Below are 19,908 nucleotides of genomic sequence, written 5' to 3'. Positions count from 1 at the left end.
AATTTAAAAACAAAAACAACTCTAGAAGAAATGGATGCAAACGAAATGATACCGAAAATTGCATTTGTGATCTGGAAGATAAAATAATGGAAATCATCCAATCAAAATAGCAGTTAGAAAGGCAAATTTAAAAAAGTAATATATGACATCTTTGGGATAACATTAAGTATGCCAATATTCACATTATAGGGTTTCCTATAATGTGAGAAAAGAAGCAAGAGGAAAAAAGGGTATCAAAAGTATATGTGATTAAGTTGTGGCTGTAAGATTTCCCAGACTGAAGGAAGGAAACATTATCTGGGCACAGGCAGCACAGAGGTTCATTAAAAAGATGAACCCAAACATACCTATGGTAAGATATGCCATAATTAAAATGGTAAAAGTTAAAGAGACAGTTCTAAAAGCAGCAAGAAAAAAACAAAGAGTCGTGCACAAGGGAATATCCATAAGGCTAACAGTTGATGTTTTTCTAGAAACTTTGCCGGTAAGAAGGGAGTAGCATGTATATTCAAAATGTGGAGACTCTATCCAGCCATATTGTCATGTAGAAAAGGAGAGATGATTTCTCAGACAAGCAAAAACTGAATGAATTCAGTAATACCTAATCTACCCTTAAAAAAAAAAATGCTGAAGGATCTTTTCTAAGATGCTTCTAAGGAAGTAAGCATATATAGGAAAGGATAAAGCCCATTAGAAAAGATAGATATATAATAGGGATCACAGTTTACTTAAATAACTTAAATAAGCCAATATGTGGATTAAAAGATAAAAAACTATAAAAGCAACTCTATTCTAGATAGTTAAGGGATAAATATTAACATGTAAAATCTGAGATCAAAACCAAAATATGGGGGAGGAGAGAAAAAAATGTAGGTCTTCTAGAACACATTTGAATTTAAATGCCTTTCAGTTTAAATTAAGTAGATATAACTTTGGGTCAACATACATGAACCCCATGGTAACCACAGATAAAAAACTTACAAAAGATACACAAAAAATAAATATAAAATAAATCAAGCAAATTACTAAAGAAAATCATCAAACCACAATGGGAAAAGCAAAAAAAGAAATAAACAGAGAAGAACCACAAAAATGACAGAAAAATAAGTAATAAGATGGCAGTACGTAATTTCAGTTCAGTTCAGTCACTCAGTTGTGTCCGACTCTTTGCAACTGCATGGATTGCACCACGCTAGGCTTCCCTGTCCATCACCAACTCCTGGAGCCTATCAATAATTACTGTAAATGTCAAGAGAATAAACAGTCCAATCAAAAGACATAGGATGGCAGATTGGATAAAAATACAAAATCCTTCAATACACTGTCTAGAAAAGAATCACTTCAGGGTTAAAGACACATACAGACTGAAAGCGAGGGGATAGAAAATAGCTATTCTATGCAAAATGAAAATGAGAAGAAAGTGGTAACAGTATGTATATCAGACAAAACAGACTTTAAAAGAAAGGTTATTACAAAAGATAAAGAAGAACATTGTTAAGTCCCTCGCTCAGTTGTGTCCGACTCTTTTGCGACCCCATGGACTGTAGCCCACCAGGCTCCTCCGTCCATGGGATTCTCCAGGCAAGAATACTGGAGTGGGTTGCCATTTCCTTCTGCAGGGGATCTTCCCAACCCAGAGATCAAACCCAGGTCTCCCGCACTGCAGGCAGATGCTTTGACCTCTGAGCCACCAGGGAAGCCCTATGTAATAATAAAGGGATCAATATAAGAAGATATTACACTCATTAACATATGCACCTAATAAAGGGTTGCTGTCTGAGGAGGCCTTACAAATAGCTGTGAAAAGAAGAGAAGTGAAAAGCAACGGAGAAAAGGAAAGATATAGGCATCTGAATGCAGAGTTCCAAAGAATAGCAAGAAGAGATAAGAAAGCCTTCTTTAGTGATCAATGCAAAGAAATAGAGGAAAACAACAGAAAGGGAAAGACTAGAGATCTCTTCAAGAAAATTAGAGATCCCAAGGGAACATTTCATGCAAAGATGGGCTCAATAAAGGACAGAAATAGTATGGACCTAACAGAAGCAGAAGATATTAAGAAGAGAAGGCAAGAATACACAGAAGAACTGTACAAAAAAGATCTTCATTACCCAGATAATCACGATGGTGTGATCACTCACTTAGAGCCAGACATCCTGGAATGTGAAGTCAAGTGGGCCTCAGAAAGAATCACTACGAACAAAGCTAGTGGAGGTGATGGAATTCCAGTTGAGCTCTTTCAAATGCTGAAAGATGATGCTGTGAAAGTGCTGCACTCAATATGCCAGCAAATTTGGAAAACTCAGCAGTGGCCACAGGACTGGAAAAGGTCAGTTTTCATTCCAGTCCCAAAGAAAGGCAATGCCAAAGAATGCTCAAACTACAGCACAATTGCACTCATCTCACACACTAGTAAAGTAATGCTCAAAATTCTCTAAGCAAGGCTTCAGCAATACGTGAACCATGAACTTCCAGATGTTCAAGCTGGTTTTAGAAAAGGCAGAGGAACCAGAGATCAAATTGCCAATATCCGCTGGATCATGGACAAAGCAAGAGAGTTCCAGAAAAACATGTATTTCTGCTTTATTGACTATGCCAAAGCCTTTGACTGTGTGGATCACAATAAACTGTGGAAAATTCTGAAAGAGATGGGAATACTAGACCACCTGACCTGCCTCTTGAGAAACCTATATGCAGGTCAGAAAGCAACAGTTAGAACTGGACATAGAACAACAGACTGATTTCAAATAGGAAAAGGAGTATGTCAAGGCTGTATATTGTCACCCTGCTTATTTAACTTCTATGCAGAGTACATCATGAGAAACGCTGGGCTGGAAGAAGCACAAGCTGGAATCAAGATTGCTGGCAGAAATCTCAGTCACCTAGGATATGCAGATGACACCACCCTTATGGCAGAAAGTGAAGAAGAACTAAAAAGCCTCTTGATGAAAGTGAAAGTGGAGAGCGAAAAAGTTGGCTTAAAGCTCAACATTCAGAAAATGAAGATCATGGCATCTGGCCCCATCAGTTCATGGGAAATAGATGGGAAAATAGTGGCAACAGTGTCAGACTTTATTTTTTTTGGCTCCAAAATCACTGCAGATGGTGACTGCAGCCATGAAATTAAAAGATGTTTAGTCTTTGGAAGAAAAGTTATAACCAACCTAGATAGCATATTGAAAAGCAGAGACATTACTTTGCCAACAAATGTCTGTCTAGTTAAGGCTATGGTTTTTCCTGTGGTCATGTATGGATGTGAGAGTTGGACTATGAAGAAAGTTGAGCGCCAAAGAATTGATGCATTTGAACTGTGGTGTTGGAGAAGACTCTTGAGAGTCCCTTGGACTGCAAGGAGATCCAACCAGTCCATTTTGAAGGACATCAGCCCTGGGATTTCTTTGAAGGGAATAATGCTGAAGCTGAAACTCCAGTACTTTGGCCACCTCATGGGAAGAGTTGACTCATTGGAGAAGAGTCTGATGCTGGGAGGGATTAGGGGCAGGAGGAGAAGGGGACGACAGAGGATGAGATGGCTAGATGGCATCACCGACTCTATGGACGTGAGTTTGAGTGAACTCCGGGAGTTGGTGATGGACAGGGAGGCCTGGCATGCTGCGATTCATGGGGTCGCAAAGAGTTGGACACTGCTGAGCGACTGAACTGAACTGAACTGAAATAATGGGAGGACCTAAATATATAAAGCAAATATTAACAGAGACAAATGAAGAAAATGAAAATAGTACAATATCAGTGAACTTTAACATCCTGCTGACATTAATGGACAAATTGTCCAAACAGAAAATAAATAAGGTCCTAATGACACAATAGAGTTGGATTTAATTGATACCTACAGGACACTTCATTCCCTCCAAAGGAAGCACATGCATTCTTTGCAAGTATGCATGAAATATTCTCTATGATAGATCACATACTCAACACAAATCTAAAATATTACATCAAGAATATTTTCTGACCACAATGGTCGTAAACTAGGAATCAACCACAGAAAGAAAAATACAAAAAGAATAAAGACATGGTGACTAAACAACATGGTATTAAAATGAGTTGATGAAATCAAAGAGAAGTTAGAAAATACCTCAGGACAAATAAAAGTGAAAATATAACTTTATAAAATCTTTGAGATGTTTAAAAGAAAAATAAAAACAAAACCAAAAACAGCTCTAAGAGGGAAGTTCACAGTGATACAGGTCTTTCTCAAGAAACAAACAACCTAACTTACCACCCACAAGAATTAGCAAAAGAACAAACAAAGCCAAAGCCAGCAGAAGGAAGGAAATAATAAACATCACAGAGGAAATAAAATAGAGATAAAAAAAGACAACAGGAAAGAATAAAATCAAGAGGTGATTTTTTGAAAAGTGAGTGAAGTGAAGTGAAGTTGCTCAGGCATGTCCGACTCTTTGAGACCCCATGGACTGTAGCCTACCAGGCTTCTCTGTCCATGGGATTCTCCAGGCAAGAATACTGGAGTGGGTTGCCATTTCCTTCTCCAGCGGAATCTTCCCGACCCAGGGATTGAACCCAGGTCTCCTGCATTGGAGGCAGACGCTTTAACCTCTGAGCTACCAGGGAATTGACAAATGTGTATCTTGGCTCACCAAGAAGAAAAAAGAGGACCCAAATAAACAAATTAAGAAATGAAACAGGTGAGATAATAACTGACACCACAGAAATACAAAAAATCATGAAAATACTATAAACAGTTATATGCCTATAAATTGGACACCCTAGAAGAAACAGACAAATTTCTAGAAACATATAACCTGCTGAGTCAAGAAGACAACAGACAATCTGAACAATCACTAGAAGTAAAATAGAATCTGTAATAAAAATAATAGAATCTGCAAACAAAAGTCTAGGACCAACCAAACAGCTTCTCCAGGGAATTCTACCAAACATATAAAGAATTTATACCTATCCTTCTCGAGCTATTTCAAAAAATTTGAAGAGGAGGGAGCACTCCCAAATTCATTCTACAAGGCCACCATTACTGTGATATCAAAACCAGACAAAAATGCCACAAAAAAATTAATTATGTGCCAATATCATCAATGAATATATATGCAAAATCCTGAAAACATATTAGCAAACCAAATCCAATTATAAATAATAAATAAATAAATAAACAAACAAACACCGTGATGAAGTTGGATTCATTCCAGGGGCACAAAGATGATTCAATGTATGCAAATCAATCAATGGGATATACCACATTAGCAACAGGAAAGATAAAAATTATATGATCACCTCAAAAGATGCAGAAAAAGCACATGACAAAATACAACATCCATTCATGATTAAAACTTGCATTAAAGTGGATATAGAAAGAACACATCTGAACATAGTAAAGGCCATTTGCAACAAACACAAACCCAAGATAATACTAACTGATGAAAAGCTAAATTATTTCATGCTAAATTCAGGAACATGACAAGAATGCCCATTGTAACCACTTCTTCTTAAATATTAGAAGTTCTAACCACAGCAATAAGACAAGAAAGAGAAATGAAAGGTATCCAAATTGAAAGTGAAAACATAAAATTGTCACTGTTTGCAGATGACATCTGAGAGTCATCTATTCTATAGAGAGAAAACCCTAAAGTCTCTACAGAAAACTTTTAGAACTAATAAATGATTTAAACAAGGTAGTAGGAAACAAGATTAATACACAAAATTATGTTGTGGTCTATAAATTAATGATGAAATATCAGAAAGAGAAAGATAGCCTTTTAAAAGCCATATCAGAAAGAATAAAATACCTAGGAATAATCTTACAGTGAAAGAAGTATACTCTGAAAACTAATAAAACAACAATGAAGGAAATTGAAGTTGATATAAAGTGGAATAAGAGATCTACAGATTTAATTCAATCGCTATGAAAAAAATATTAGGACATTTTCACTGTATTAGAATAAACAATCATAAAATTCATGTAGAAACAGGAAACGTAATTAACCTCCAATTAAAATAAATAAATTTATATAAAAAATAAATAAATAAAACAAAACAAACAAAAAAAGAAACAGGAAAGACCCCAAATGGCCAAATCATCTATATCAAAGGAGCTAAGAACATACAATGGAGAAAAGATCATCTCTTAACAAGTGGTTCTGGAAAAACTGAAGTCACGTGTAAAATTATGAGATTAGAACATTCTGTCACACCACATACAAAAATAAACTCAAAATGGTTTAAAGACATAATGTAAGAACAGAAACCATAAAACTCCTAGAGGAGAACATAGGCTGAATACTCTTTGACATAAATTATAGGAATATTTTTTTGAATCGGTCTCCTAAAGCAAAAGAAATAAAAGCAAAAATAAACAAACGCAACCTAATTAAACTTAAAAGCTTTTGTCCAACAAAGGAAACCATAAACAAAATGAAAAGACAACCTACGGAATGGGAAAAAATATTTGTAAACTATGCAAAAGACAAGGGATTAATATTCTAAACATATAAAAAGTTCATAAACTCAATATTGAAAAAAAACCAGACAATTCAATAAAAAAATGGACAGAACACAGAACCTGAATAACCATTTCTCCAAAGAAGACATACAAATAGCTAATAGGCACACGAAGGATGCTCAACAATATGTTAATTACAAGAAAAATGCAAATCAAAACAATGAAGAGATAATCAGTTCACTCTTGTCAGAATGACTACAATTGAAAAAGCCTACAAATAATGAATGTTGCAAGGATATGGACAAAAGGGAACCCTTTTACACTGTTAAAAGCAGGGTAAACAGGTGCTGAAACTTTGGAAAACAGTAAATAGCTTTCTCAAAAAACTGAAATTAGAACTACCATATATGATTCAGCAACTCTACGCCTGGGTATTTATTGGGAAAAAAATGAAAACACTAATTCAAAAAGATACATTCACCCTAATGTTCAGAACAGCACTATTTATAACAGCTATGTCATGTAAGCAACCCAAGTGCCTCTCAACAGATGACTGGATTAAGAAGATGGGTATGTGCTTGTGTTTGTGTGAGTGTATATATAATGGAATACTACTCAGCCATAAAAAATGAAATTCTGCCATTTGCAGCAACATGGATGGACCTAGAGAATATGCTTAGTGAAATAAGTCAGACAAAGACAAGAATTATATATCACATGTGGAATCTAAAACACAATACAAACATATATACAAAACAGACTCAAAGGTATAGAAAACAAATTTTTGATTATCAAAGAGGAAAGGAAAGGGGGGAATTAGGGACAAATCTCAGGTATGGGATTAATAGATATAAGCTACTATATATAAAAGAGATGAACAGCAAAGATTTACTGTATAGCACAAGGAATTATAGTCATTTTATAATAACTATAATGGAGTATAATCTGCAAAAATTCTGAATTACTATGCGAGATACCTGAAGCTAATATAATACTATAAATCAACTATACTTCAATTATAAAAATAAATTGCAGGTAATGTATCTTTGATTAAAAACAGGTTCCAATAATTTCTTGAATAACTAATGTCATCTTTAAACTGTAAATAAAAATGCAAATTTGTCAGACACATAAATGTCCTTAACTTTTTCTGATATCCAAAAAATGATGAATTTTAAAACTGTCACTCTTTAATATATTAGTCACGTACTTCCTAACCTAATACAAAGAACACCTCATTAACTATATTCAGACATTGGAAACCGTTGCTCACTACAGATTTCTTCAAATGTTACAGAAATGGCAAGAGTAAAGTAAACATCAGTGAAATGGCATCTGTAACCCAAAGCATCTTTCTCAGGTACAAAAAATATAGATAGCAAGGAGAGGCAATAAATTTTGACCTTCAAGCCAACTAAAAAGTATATCCCTATTTCTATGTTTAACCATACCTACTTATAAGTTTAACAATGGGATCAAATGAGACACATAGTATTAGTTCAGTGTTAGAAATTACTTTCCAGTATATCCTGATATAAAACTGTCTCCCTAGATTACTAAAACATGAAGGAGTTCATGAAGACAATGCCCCAGAAATATACATTTCACAGGCAATTTCCCTCATCAAATTCTAACTTTTCTGCCTTTCTTAAAAATTGTACCACCTCCTAACTTTTTGTTAACCTGTTCTGTTAAGAAAAATGATGGATAAGGAAGAAAATAAGATAACTGGGACCTTGTTTCTTAAAATAAATTGCAACCCAGAAAAAAAAAATTGTACAGTTTTTGCTAATGATTTAATAACCACACAACCAGTCAACACCTTTTCCTTGTGAAATATTTTATATTACCAATTTCCTAGATACTGTATGTAAATACTTATAGGAAACAGAGTAAAAAGAATTTTATTACATTTTAAACACTTGAACACATTTATCAGTAAAAAGGAAATATGCTAAAAATGTAATGGACAATAAATCTGTCTACAAACTAGCAACTAAAATAGAAGGATTTTTTTAAATTAAACTGATACAGATATTACTACATTAATATGCAATTATTCAAAAAGGTAAGAGTAACTTAGAAAACATGGGTGGATAGAAACTAAAATGGATTTTAGAAAAAATATTTATTGCATGAAATTTAGTTTCAAACTCTGAAAACAAAGACTGCTCTACTAAATATAGTCACTGAAAATATCTGGAATAAAAGCAGGGAGGCTGAATTTACACAGAATGTAGGTTTCCTTGGCTATAAAACTAATTTTATTTTGCTACAAAAATAATCAATTTGCTTAGGCTAAAAGGAGGACTAAAAGTGGAATACCGAATCAATATGCAAGCAACTCGGAATCAATACAAATTTAGATGATTTTTGAATCTTTAAGAAAATTAATCATTTTTTTAAAGTATGTGCTAGAAAAATTTAACTAGTTTAATTCAAGGAATAAACACTGCCAGGTAAAGTCATTAGCTGAATAACTTTCTCCTTATCCAGAGGAATGGTTAATATTAAACCTCAGATATTCCAAAATGTATATAACAGCAATATCATTAAAAACACAGTAGTTATTTATTTTTAGATATTAATAGATGTGGTTTTAAACCTCTAATATTCTATTTTTTGATGATTTTAATGTTACTGATGGTAAAACTTGCCATTATCCAGAACTTACATTTTAGCCACAAAAAGAAAGTAAAACACAGAAAAAGATACTCAGGATTGCGAAGACACAAGGGAGACATATCAAGTATCTAATTAATGAGAAAATTTTATAGAGCACAAATCAGATTTGTGTGGTGGTACAGATTTAAGTAGTGGTACAAAGAGATTGCAAGCGTTCACTCGATGATAAAACACAGAAGATTTCAGGGTGCTGTAAAGTGATGTTCATTGCTACAGATGTGCAAAAATGGCAATTTTGGCCTAAACTATAAACGTTAGCAAGAAGCTGGACAAAGGAGTTGGAACTGAGTCAGAATTTGAACAATGAGTAAGATTCAAACTGGTGTTGATAAGGGTATTATTAGAGGACCATGCAAAGGTCTGAATATGTGCATGAATGGTAATGTGTAATTACTCTGCGGCTGCTGCTGCTAAGTCGCTTCAGTCATGTCTGACTCTGTGCGACCATTTTTATACTCTTCCTAAATGTAAAAAATCATTATCCACAAAAGCAAAGTAGAGGCTGTGAACCTTTAGCACTATATCTATTTTCATATTTAAAAAACAAATGAACAACCAAAAAACTTTCTTATATTTTTGCTGTCAGCTCCCAGGTAACCTGAGAGGAAAAGTTTTAAAATCTTTTTCTGCTTATAATTTTTCTTTTTTAATCATCTTGTTTCTTTTATACATAGAAATTCTCACTATAAAGTTACCCTCCATATGATTTTTTGGGTACATTGCTACCATTTTCTTTTTATCCAGTAGGTTTATATTTTGTTGTTTAGGATTTAGCTTCCTTTCACTTTTTCAAAAATTGAATAATGGGGTATTACTTCCTTGTACTTATTGCCATTACAGGTTTGAAGTCTAATTAACTGCAAATGGATAACTCAAGAAACTAATGGCTCCGATCCTTCATCCTCACAAAGAATGACAATACTTCCTTGCTATAGTTTCACGGAAGAAAAATGAAAAAATTTCAAGTATTTACCATTTCTAGTTTCTCTACCTTAACGCGAACAGATGGATTTAGGGAAATCTTCTTTCCTTGTGGCCCATAGTTATCAGTCCAAGCAGGGGCAATATCTAAGAGACAACAGGGTACAGATTAATTGGAAATTTAATTGGAATAGAACTTTTCATTTGACAGGAGGTGTTCTTGGCTCCTGCTGTTCAGAAAGAATTCTGGCTAATCAGTTGGCAGCTTTCATTTTTGTTTTCATTATTTTTTATTCTTTAAATCTAAAATGTATCATCTAGACCAACTTGACTTAAGCCTTAAAAGACATGGTCTAAAAAGAGTAGCCAATTATGCGTTAAGTCCCACAGAAACATTAATTTAAAATACAAACATACATCCCACCACTTACCCTGTCATCATAATGCCTTAATTGCTAAATGAAAAGTCTTTTTTTCTTCCAACCTTAGTAAAATTATATTAGAAATTCAAAAAGGTCATAATTTCTCCTTGGCAGAAGTAGTTTGCTATATGAGGTCTGAAGGTACTATGGAAAAACTCACAAATGCAAACTGTTTCAAGGTTGCACATAAAGTATGATTAGTCTGAGAACTTCTTGAACTGAAAATCCTATTTCTTATCTTACAGAAGGGTTATATTTTGAGGAGCATAAATGATTCTCAAGAGTTGAGGGTCACACACCTCTCACCCATTCTCTAACGCCTTCTCAGTATACCCTGACTATTTAGACAAGCTGTATCCTTGCTTTATAAGTAAAAACCAGGTGTCCCGAGTGACTAGAATTTGAAAAATTATTTGCCTTAATATGCCAAATTTTCTCAGATTTCTGCAATCCATGTCAATCCTTGTATCTAAATTGTCACCATTCTAAATACACTTTTAAATGGTATTTTACTAGTTCTACATAGAAACAAGAGGAAGAGAAAAAACTTTTTAAAATGTCACATTTTTATGCAGTGTTTTAATTTTTTTTTTAATTTCTCAGAGCATCTGTCTCTAAGTACAAAATGATTTGCATTCTCTTTCCTAAGAACATAAGAAGTGCATATGAAAATAAATAGTCTTCCTCTAAACCTTTAACACTTCCTTAACATTCTATGTAAAATCTTGAATATAACTTATAGGTGTCAAGATCACACACACACACACACAAAAACCGGTTACTGACTTTTAACTTTAAATGGAATTCAAAGGTTGAGAAAGAGTGATTTTAGTATAATAGAATTTTTACAAATTTGACAAAGGCAACAAAGATGTCTTTTTACTGTGATACCTAATTGTTGGCCAAGGGCTAAAAATAAATTACAAATACATTCTTTTTCCTCTTACGAGAAATTTTTTGCCAAACTTGAAGTGTTGCATAAAAGGTCAGCATGGAGTAAAGTAGTATGGAAACCCAAACAGGAGATAAGTCAAACCTTATTTTTCATTTGCAGGGGGTGGACATGTGAGTCTTGACAATGACTTTTTAGCCTGGTCCCTGACGTGCCATCAATCCACACTAACACAAGGTGGACCCAAGCTAACTTAATTATGAACTCAGATCAAGACTAACCCTGAGTATGAATTACTCAATTCAAGCGTGCGTGGAAGGGTATAGAGGAGACAAAGAGAGGGCAGGACAGGGACACATACCAAGGCGTGTGTTTTTCCTTATGTTTTCCTCAGTTCAGTCAGTTCAGTTCAGTCGCTCAGTCGTGTCCGACTCTTTGTGACCCCATGAATCGCAGCACGCCAGGCCTCCCTGTCCATCACCATCTCCCAGAGTTCACTCAGACTCACGTCCATCGAGTCAGTGATGCCATCCAGCCATCTCATCCTCTATCGTCCCCTTTTCCTTCTGCCCCCAATCCCTCCTAGCATCAGAGTCTTTTCCAGTGAGTCAACTCTTCACATGAGGTGGCCAAAGTATTGGAGTTTCAGCTTTAGCATCATTCCTTCCAAAGAACACCCAGGGCTGATCTCCTTTAGAATGGACTGGGTGGATCTCCTTGCAGTCCAAGGGACTCTCAAGAGTCTTCTCCAACACCACAGTTCAAAAGCATCAATTCTTCGGTGCTCAGCTTTCTTCACAGTCCAACTCTCACATTCATACATGACTACTGGATAAACTATAGCCTTGACTAGATGGACCTTTGTTCTCAAAGTAATGTGTCTGTTTTTGAATATGCTATCTAGGTTGGTCATAACTTTCCTACATCCAGGCATAAACATTCCCTGTGTGCAACAGTGGATATAAGAGAAAAGTAGTGCAAGAGTTGGACAAGACTTAGCCACTAAACCACCATGCTTACTTTTAGATAGGAAGTCTTTAGGTACATAAGGGCATTAATCAACAATAACCACAGTGACACAGGTATTATTATTTCCAACTAAAAATGATGAGACCAAGACCCCAAAAGGTAAAGAAACTAGCACAAGATCATACTGCAAGTAGGTGACCATGTAGGATTCTAATCTCTTCTGACTTCTTAAACCAATTGTTTAAATGTGTCAATATCTTTCATCATCAGTCTTCTCATCCGTAAAGAAGGAGGAATAAAACAGATCACAGGAACTGTAATGGTAAAATTAAAAACCATAGAAAACTACTATGAAAACTATGCTTGCGTGTGTGCTAAGTCGCTTCAGTCGTGTCTGACTCTTTGTTACCCCCATGGACTGTTACCCGCCAGGCTCCTCTGTCCATGGGGATTTTCCAAGCAAGAATACTGGAGTGAGTCACTGTGCCCTCCTCCAGGGGATCTTCCCAACCTAGGAATCAAATCCATATCCCTTAGTCTGTCTGCATGTGCAGGTGGGTACTTAACTACTACTGCCACCTGGGAAGCCCATGTAAACTATAAAGTACTGTTAATGGTCATACATACATACAAAGATTAAACAGGAGATTAGTGTAAAATTATACTAACCTCTCAATGGCTTACCAAAATCTCTCTTCTAGCCAAGCATCCCCTAAATCTTTACCTTGAGCCAAAACTTTGGGAGGATCTAGGCATAAATCATGCATTCGTGCATGCCGTAATTCATGGTAGGTTGATCCGGAAAGCACCCATCACAGACAGTTTGCCTCAACTTCCAGAGTCCCTCTCAGTTTCAGCCTTGAGCGCCTTGTTTACTCATGTGGTGGGTGGGTGCGGTGGGGGGTGGGGGGTGAGAATTTTCAAACTGTGGCTTATTTCTCTTGGATCTTCTCTTCCTTTTCTTCTTTTTAGAAGAAAGGAAATAAATGTTTTATGAGTGCAAAAATCAGTGCCATTTGGTTAATACTATGAACCTTCCCATGGATGTTTTTCTCATTACTAGCTTGTTTTCAGTTATAAAAGCCTTACTGTAGGAGAATTAAGGCTTCTGCTGTGGTAAAGTTAAAGTAATGGTTGTCTTTCTTCATGCAATAACTCTTTACCGACTTTCTCAGGAATGTCTTTAGTGTGGTTTTAGCTTCCTCATAATTCAGCTTATGGCAGTAGTAAACAGCTGTATTCTGAAATATGAAATTTATATAACAGAATAGTTTCTAAAGGCATACTCAAGTATAAAGTGGATTTAAAAAATTCTAACCAGTTTTACTGGCTTCCCTGGTAGCTCAGCTGGTAAAGAATCTGCCTGCAATGCAGGAGACACCAATTCAATTCCTAGGTTGGGAAGATACCTTGGAGAAGGGATAGGTACCCATTCCAATATTCTTGGGCCTCCCTGGTGGATGAGATGGTAAAGAATCTGCCTGCAATATGGGAGACCTGGGTTCAATCCCTAGGTTGGGAAGATCCCCTGGAGGAGGGCATGGCAACACACTCCAGTATTCTCGACTGGAGAACCCCATGGACAGAGGAGCCTGGCGGGCTACAGTCCATGGAGTCACGAAAGAGTCAGACATGACTGAACGACTAACTACATTACACTTCAGAATGCTTTTGAGATGGGAACAGGGGTAGATTTGCTTCATTAAGTTTATTTTTGTTGAGATTATATTAACATTCATGTATTTTTAAGATTAATAAATACCAACTGGCTGAAGAAGTTTAGATGTGACAGTTAAGGATCTAATTTGGGAATTCATAAATAACTACTTTAAACAAGTCACAATGTATGTCAGTTACCTACAGAATTTAGAGCTGACTTTGTTTTTTTCCCCTCAGAAATATCTTGTCTACTACATTCTTATGGAAGAAAATGATTCATCCTAAAGTCAATTTCATTTCAACTCTAAAAAAATTTCCCATTCTAATTGCGTTTTAATATTTACATAGAGCTTACTCACTCAAATAGATTTTTCAGTAGATTATTTTTCTACAACAAAATCAAGCATCATTTCTTATAGTCACTGATGTAAATTTACCCCAGTTCATTCATTACTGTAGGATCTCCTTGCTCTAATTGGAGTTGCCTCCTAGGATCACTTGACATGTAGCTCATCCTTAATTTTTTGCTTTTGATGATGGTGCCTCATTCACTTAGGATGATCTCTTATCTTCATCCATCCATTGACGTTTATCACTTCTTTCAAGATATAGAAGACGTCTGACTTTTGCCAAGAAATTTTTCCCTATTGATTTCTGTATCTTGTTCAGTCACTCAGTCACGTCTGACTCTTTGTGGCCCACCTGGCTCCACTGTCCATGGAATTTTCCAGACAAAAATACTGGAGCAGGTTGCCATTTCCTAGTTAAGGGGATCTTCTCGATCGAGGATCATACCCTCATCTCTTGTGTCTCCTGCCCTGGCAGGTAGATTCTTTACCATAAACACCACCTGGGTATTTTGCGACAAATCAGACACAATGTACTAGCTTCAGGGGTAGAGAGGGAGGATGTAAAATTGAATTGAAAGACAGAAGCTTTCACTTCTGCTCTAAAAAATACGTCCTGGAATATTATCTGAGCTATATTCTAAACTTCAGTTTCTGTAAAATTAATAATAGCAAAATGTACTAAGCATATTCTCTGTACCAACTACAAATTGTTTAGTATACACAATCTTGTTTAATACTCATAAGAACCCCGTGAGGAAACTGTTTCAATATAAGCTAATTCAGCTAATAAGTTGGGAACAGAGATCTGAATCTCTAAGTTTGCATTCAGGGCCTGGTAATTAACCGTTGTATTTTCCCTGTATCACACTCAGGTCACTTACGACTACTTTTCTTAATCCACTTTGTTCATGTCTTCACATGTCTTGTGCAAGTATGTCATTCATCAATAAGATAGTATAAGTGTGTGTGTGTGCCATGTGTGCTAGGTCGCTTCAGTTATGTCCGACTCTTTGAGACCCTATGGACTGTAGCCTGCCAGGCTCCTCATCCATGGGATTCTTAGGCAAGACAGTGTATTTCTATTTCTTGATTTCTGGCTGTGCTGGGTCTTCCTTGCTGCACACAGGCTTTCTGTAGTTGCGGTGAGTACGGTCTACTCTCTGGTTGTGGTACACAGGCTTCTTTCTCATTGTGTGGCTTCTCTTGTTGCAGAGCACAAGCTCTAGGGTGCATGGGCTCCAGCAGTCATGGAATGTGGGCTTGCTAGTTGTGGCTCGTGGGCTCTGGAGTGTGGGCTCAGTAGCTGTGGCACACAGGCTGAGTTGCCCTGTGGCATGTGGATCTTCCTGGACCAGGGATTGAACCTGTGTCTCCTGCATTGGCAGGTGAACCACTGGAGCACAAGAGAAGTCTGACAGTATACTTCCTAAAGTACTGAACTACTCACCGCCTGCTCTAGTCAACCCAGAACATGGCAAATAGTCAAGTGGTTATCCAATAAAATAATCACACATACACATAAACAAACATACACATACACAATGCTTTCCAATCTGAATAATGAAGGTTTTTAATCTCATACTTTAGTTGACAATATACTATTAAGTATCTCATGAGAAATATTCTAGCTCCTTTATAATTCTTACTGAACCATGATGTACATGACATACTCAGTAAACACTTACTGAATAAATAAATGGCTAAAAGACACGTTAAGTAGTTCAACTATTCTCAAAATTAAAAACAAGTGGCATAAATGCCTCCATACCACTGCTTGCTTCTTTCATCTATCTTCTTTTTCTCACATGGGTTCCCAATTTAAAATAAAAACAATATATCAAGAGAAAGGAAATTAATTATGTAAAGGAAATAATACTAAATAAGTTTCTAAAGGCCAACAAATCCCACTAAGTAAAAAGGCATATAATTGATGGTTAAAAATTGTTCCTAATGCACTGGTTAATACTGCTCCAAGTCAGGGAAATGACTATGGAATCCACTATAAATTCCTGTTGAGCATAGGAGCTATGTGCTATGGTCTGAATGTTGTGTCCTCCCAAAATTTCTATGCTGAAATCCTAACCCCCAAGATCATGGTATTAGAAACTCGGGCCATAGGGAGGTGCTTAGAGCATGAAGGTAAAGCCCTCAGGAATGGAATTAGTGTTCTTATAAAAGAGACCCCACAGTGCCCCCTAGACTTTTCTCCCATTTGAAGACACAATGAGAATTGCAACCACAAGAAGGCTTTCTCTCAGACCATGCTGGCACCATGACCCTGGACTTCTAGCCTCTAAAACTGTGAGAAATAAATGTCTGTTGTTTATAAGTTATCCAGTCTGTGGTATTTTGCTAAAGTAACCCAGACTATGACACTATAAAATTCTTACTAACTCTTATTTTGCAGTTTTAATCTATACAATGATACCAAAAATTAAAACATATAAGTAACAATTTTCTTAATAGATATAAAATTAACTCTTCTTTTCTACACAATTTTTAATAAGGACAGTTTTTTTCTTTGTTTTCTCATTTAATTTTTGGAGAAAATTTAAGGGGAAGATTGTGTTCTTGAGCCTAGAAACACTTTATTGATTGATAAAAATCTTTTTTATGGGTAACACACAATTAATCCTTTATTGTTTAAAAATATCAAAAAGTCATTTCATGAAAATTAAGAACCAATAATACTGAATCCATAATACTCAAATGTTTTCCAATTTATATCTATATAATCTCTTCCAAGGAAAATAAAACATATTTCTTTCCTTAAGCCATGCTCCCTTCTATAATTTCTCTGAAAGCTGCATTTAATATATCTCACCAGGATTTCACTAAAAGGGCAAGGAAACCTCATCTTGATTTAAAGAAGAGTTTTCATTATGTGGTTTTAACAGTCCATTGATTATTACAGCTTCATAGATACTATTATGATAATTTATCTTTTAAAATTACAACCCTTTGCTCAGGAAAATTTTCAATAAAAGTCATAATCTAACAGAGACCACTGCATGATAGATTATTTTTACTCTTTTATTCAATGAAGAAAAAAGAAATAATGCACTCTTCTTTAAAGTCTATTGTCACATTATACACTCCTCATTGAGAGAGTAATTGAAAAAAATAACAGGAAAAAGGAATTAAATGTGCATTTACCTGTATTAGACATATCTGTAGGGCTGTTGTCTGAAGAAGTAATTGGAATCTGTTCTGTTTTCTTGTATCCAGTTTTTATCTAAGAAAGAAAATGAGGAATATGAAATATCATTTTCTAAAGTAGGTCAAAGACCAGACTAGGAGTTCATGTTAACATAAAAAGAATGATTAATGAGATTAAAGCAATAGTCCCAAAAATATGAAACCTTTAAAATTTTGGTATATTCACCTTCAAACAAAGCAATTCAGAATTAAAGCAACAACTGCTTTTAGCTCTACCATAACCAAGGACAACAAAATATAAGGCTATGTACCATGTCTCTGAAAAGGTATTATAACCCCAAATGAAAAAGTATAAGAGCTAAGAGAAAATCTTAAACTCTATATCTGATTAGCATGGACCCAAAACTGAAGATACCTATGATGAATTTTATCCTACTGACTAAAAGCCTACTTGAGTTTCAAGTTTGTTTATAGAGTATATGCTCTATTCTATAATTCATTATTAACTACACTGTAACGATTAGTAATTACAGTCATCCCTTTGTATCTGCCAGTTCTGCATCTGCAGATTCAATCAAAAGCAAATTGAAACTATTTTTAAAAAATTCCAGAAAGTTCCAAAAAGCAAACCTTGAATTTGCAGCACCAGCAACTATTTACATAGCATTTATACTATATTAGCTATTACGAGTAATCTAGAGATGATATAAAGTATATGGGGAGGGTATGCATAGATTATATGCAAATACAACACCACTGTATACAAGAAACTTTAGCATCCTTGGATTCGGGTATCTGCTGTGGGGGCTGTGGGAGGAGGTTGTCCTGGATATCTACAGACATCAAAGGATGACTGTAATTATATTGATTTCCATGTAGAAACACCCCCTTTTGTGTGATTCACTGGAAGAGACCCTGATGCTGGGAAAGATTGAAGGCAGGAGAAGTGGGTGACAGAAGATGAGATGGTTGGATGGCATTGCCAACTCAATGGACATGAGTTTGAGCAAACTCTAAGAGACAGTGAAGGACAGAGAGGCCTGATATGCTGCAGTCCATGGGGTCGCAAAGAGTCAGACATGCCTTAGCGACTGAACAACAACAAAGGTGAATTATATTCCAGCATATGCATGTGAGGGAACAATATCCACCTACTCAGTGTAGAAAAGAGCTGAGGAGCAGAAAGGAAGATTGTTCACCTTCAGTCAAGCAGAAAATAGAAAAAAAATAATGAATGGAATAATATGAGAGACTATCTGAAAATAAATATAACATTTCATATCACAGTTTTGAGTGATATCTAAGCATATCTTTGTGATGCCATTTCTGATTATGACTTTCTTGACATAGGATACATTCACCTGAAAAATTATTAATAGCACAGCATAAAAATCTTAAACAAAAAAGATCTTTCAAGGACACACCAATTGGTTAACAAAACTATATTATCAGAATTAAAGTTCTATTATGTATACATCAAACATAAAGATACACAGGAGTTCATGGACAATGTAAACAAACAGAGAAATACAAGATTACCTGATTCCTCCTAAAAGAAGGTAAAATGGCATCTGTAGATCTGGGAGTGGATGAGGTCTTTGGAATTAGTATTTCAGGAGAAGAAATAAGGCTAAATTTTGAGGCTTGAGGTCCATATTCTCCTGTAGCTTGTAAAAGGGATGAACAAGATGGATTTTCTAAATGGCTGCTGTCAGATTTCTGTCTTATGAATGCTATCTCCCAAGCAGATTCTGACCTAGCATTAAAAGAAATCACTTTATGGATACAGTACAATTGAATTCTAAGATGACATTTCAAATATTAGCAAAAAAGACTTGTTTTGGGTCTAAAGTAAGTACTAAGACAACTTAAATTTCTATTTTTAGGGAGACATGCTACATGATTCATTCTATCTTATGGCTAGAATAGTTACCTCAGCTTGGCACTGGTAATTACGCTTATTGCTTCTTCAAATGATACACCAATCATGGACTCCCTGTTTACTGAGACAAGTTGATCTCCTGGTTTCAAACGTCCATCCTAACAAAAATAGTAATATTTGTAAAGAAACTGATTAAGGTGTTTCTTAAAAATATTACTGACCCAATTTTAAAAATTTAAATTAATTTACTTTAATTGGAGGCTAATTACTTTACGATATTGTGGTGTTTTTTGCCATACAATGACATGAGTCAGCCACGTGTACGTGTCTCTCCAGGACCTGAACCCTCTTCCCACCTCCCTCCCCATCCGATCCCTCTGGGTTGTCCCAGTGCACCAGCTTTGAGTGCCCTGCTTCATGCATCAAGCTTGCACTGGTCATCTATTTCACATACAGTAATACACATGTTTCAATGCTATTCTCTCAAATCATCCCACCCTTGCCTTCTCCCACAGAGTACAAAAGTCTGTTCTCTATAC

The 19,908-nt window shown here is 35.6% G+C and overlaps 1 protein-coding gene across 1 annotated transcript in view; it reads right to left on the bottom strand.

Annotated features, from left to right (window-relative positions):
• The window catches only part of STXBP4 (syntaxin binding protein 4), a 200,134-nt gene that overhangs the window by 158,540 nt on the left and 21,686 nt on the right, over nt 1-19,908 (bottom strand). Inside the window, exons 3-6 of the mRNA XM_052658542.1 lie at nt 19,421-19,527; nt 19,027-19,243; nt 17,485-17,563; nt 10,089-10,183 (exon numbers count right to left, since the gene is read on the bottom strand). Coding sequence (XP_052514502.1) covers nt 10,089-10,183; nt 17,485-17,563; nt 19,027-19,243; nt 19,421-19,527 — 498 coding nt within the window. The remainder of the gene's footprint in view (nt 1-10,088; nt 10,184-17,484; nt 17,564-19,026; nt 19,244-19,420; nt 19,528-19,908) is intronic.

Source organism: Budorcas taxicolor, chromosome 19 (assembly GCF_023091745.1).
Source record: "Budorcas taxicolor isolate Tak-1 chromosome 19, Takin1.1, whole genome shotgun sequence".
NCBI lineage: Eukaryota > Metazoa > Chordata > Mammalia > Artiodactyla > Bovidae > Budorcas > Budorcas taxicolor.
This window is presented reverse-complemented; position numbering and strand designations above follow the sequence as displayed.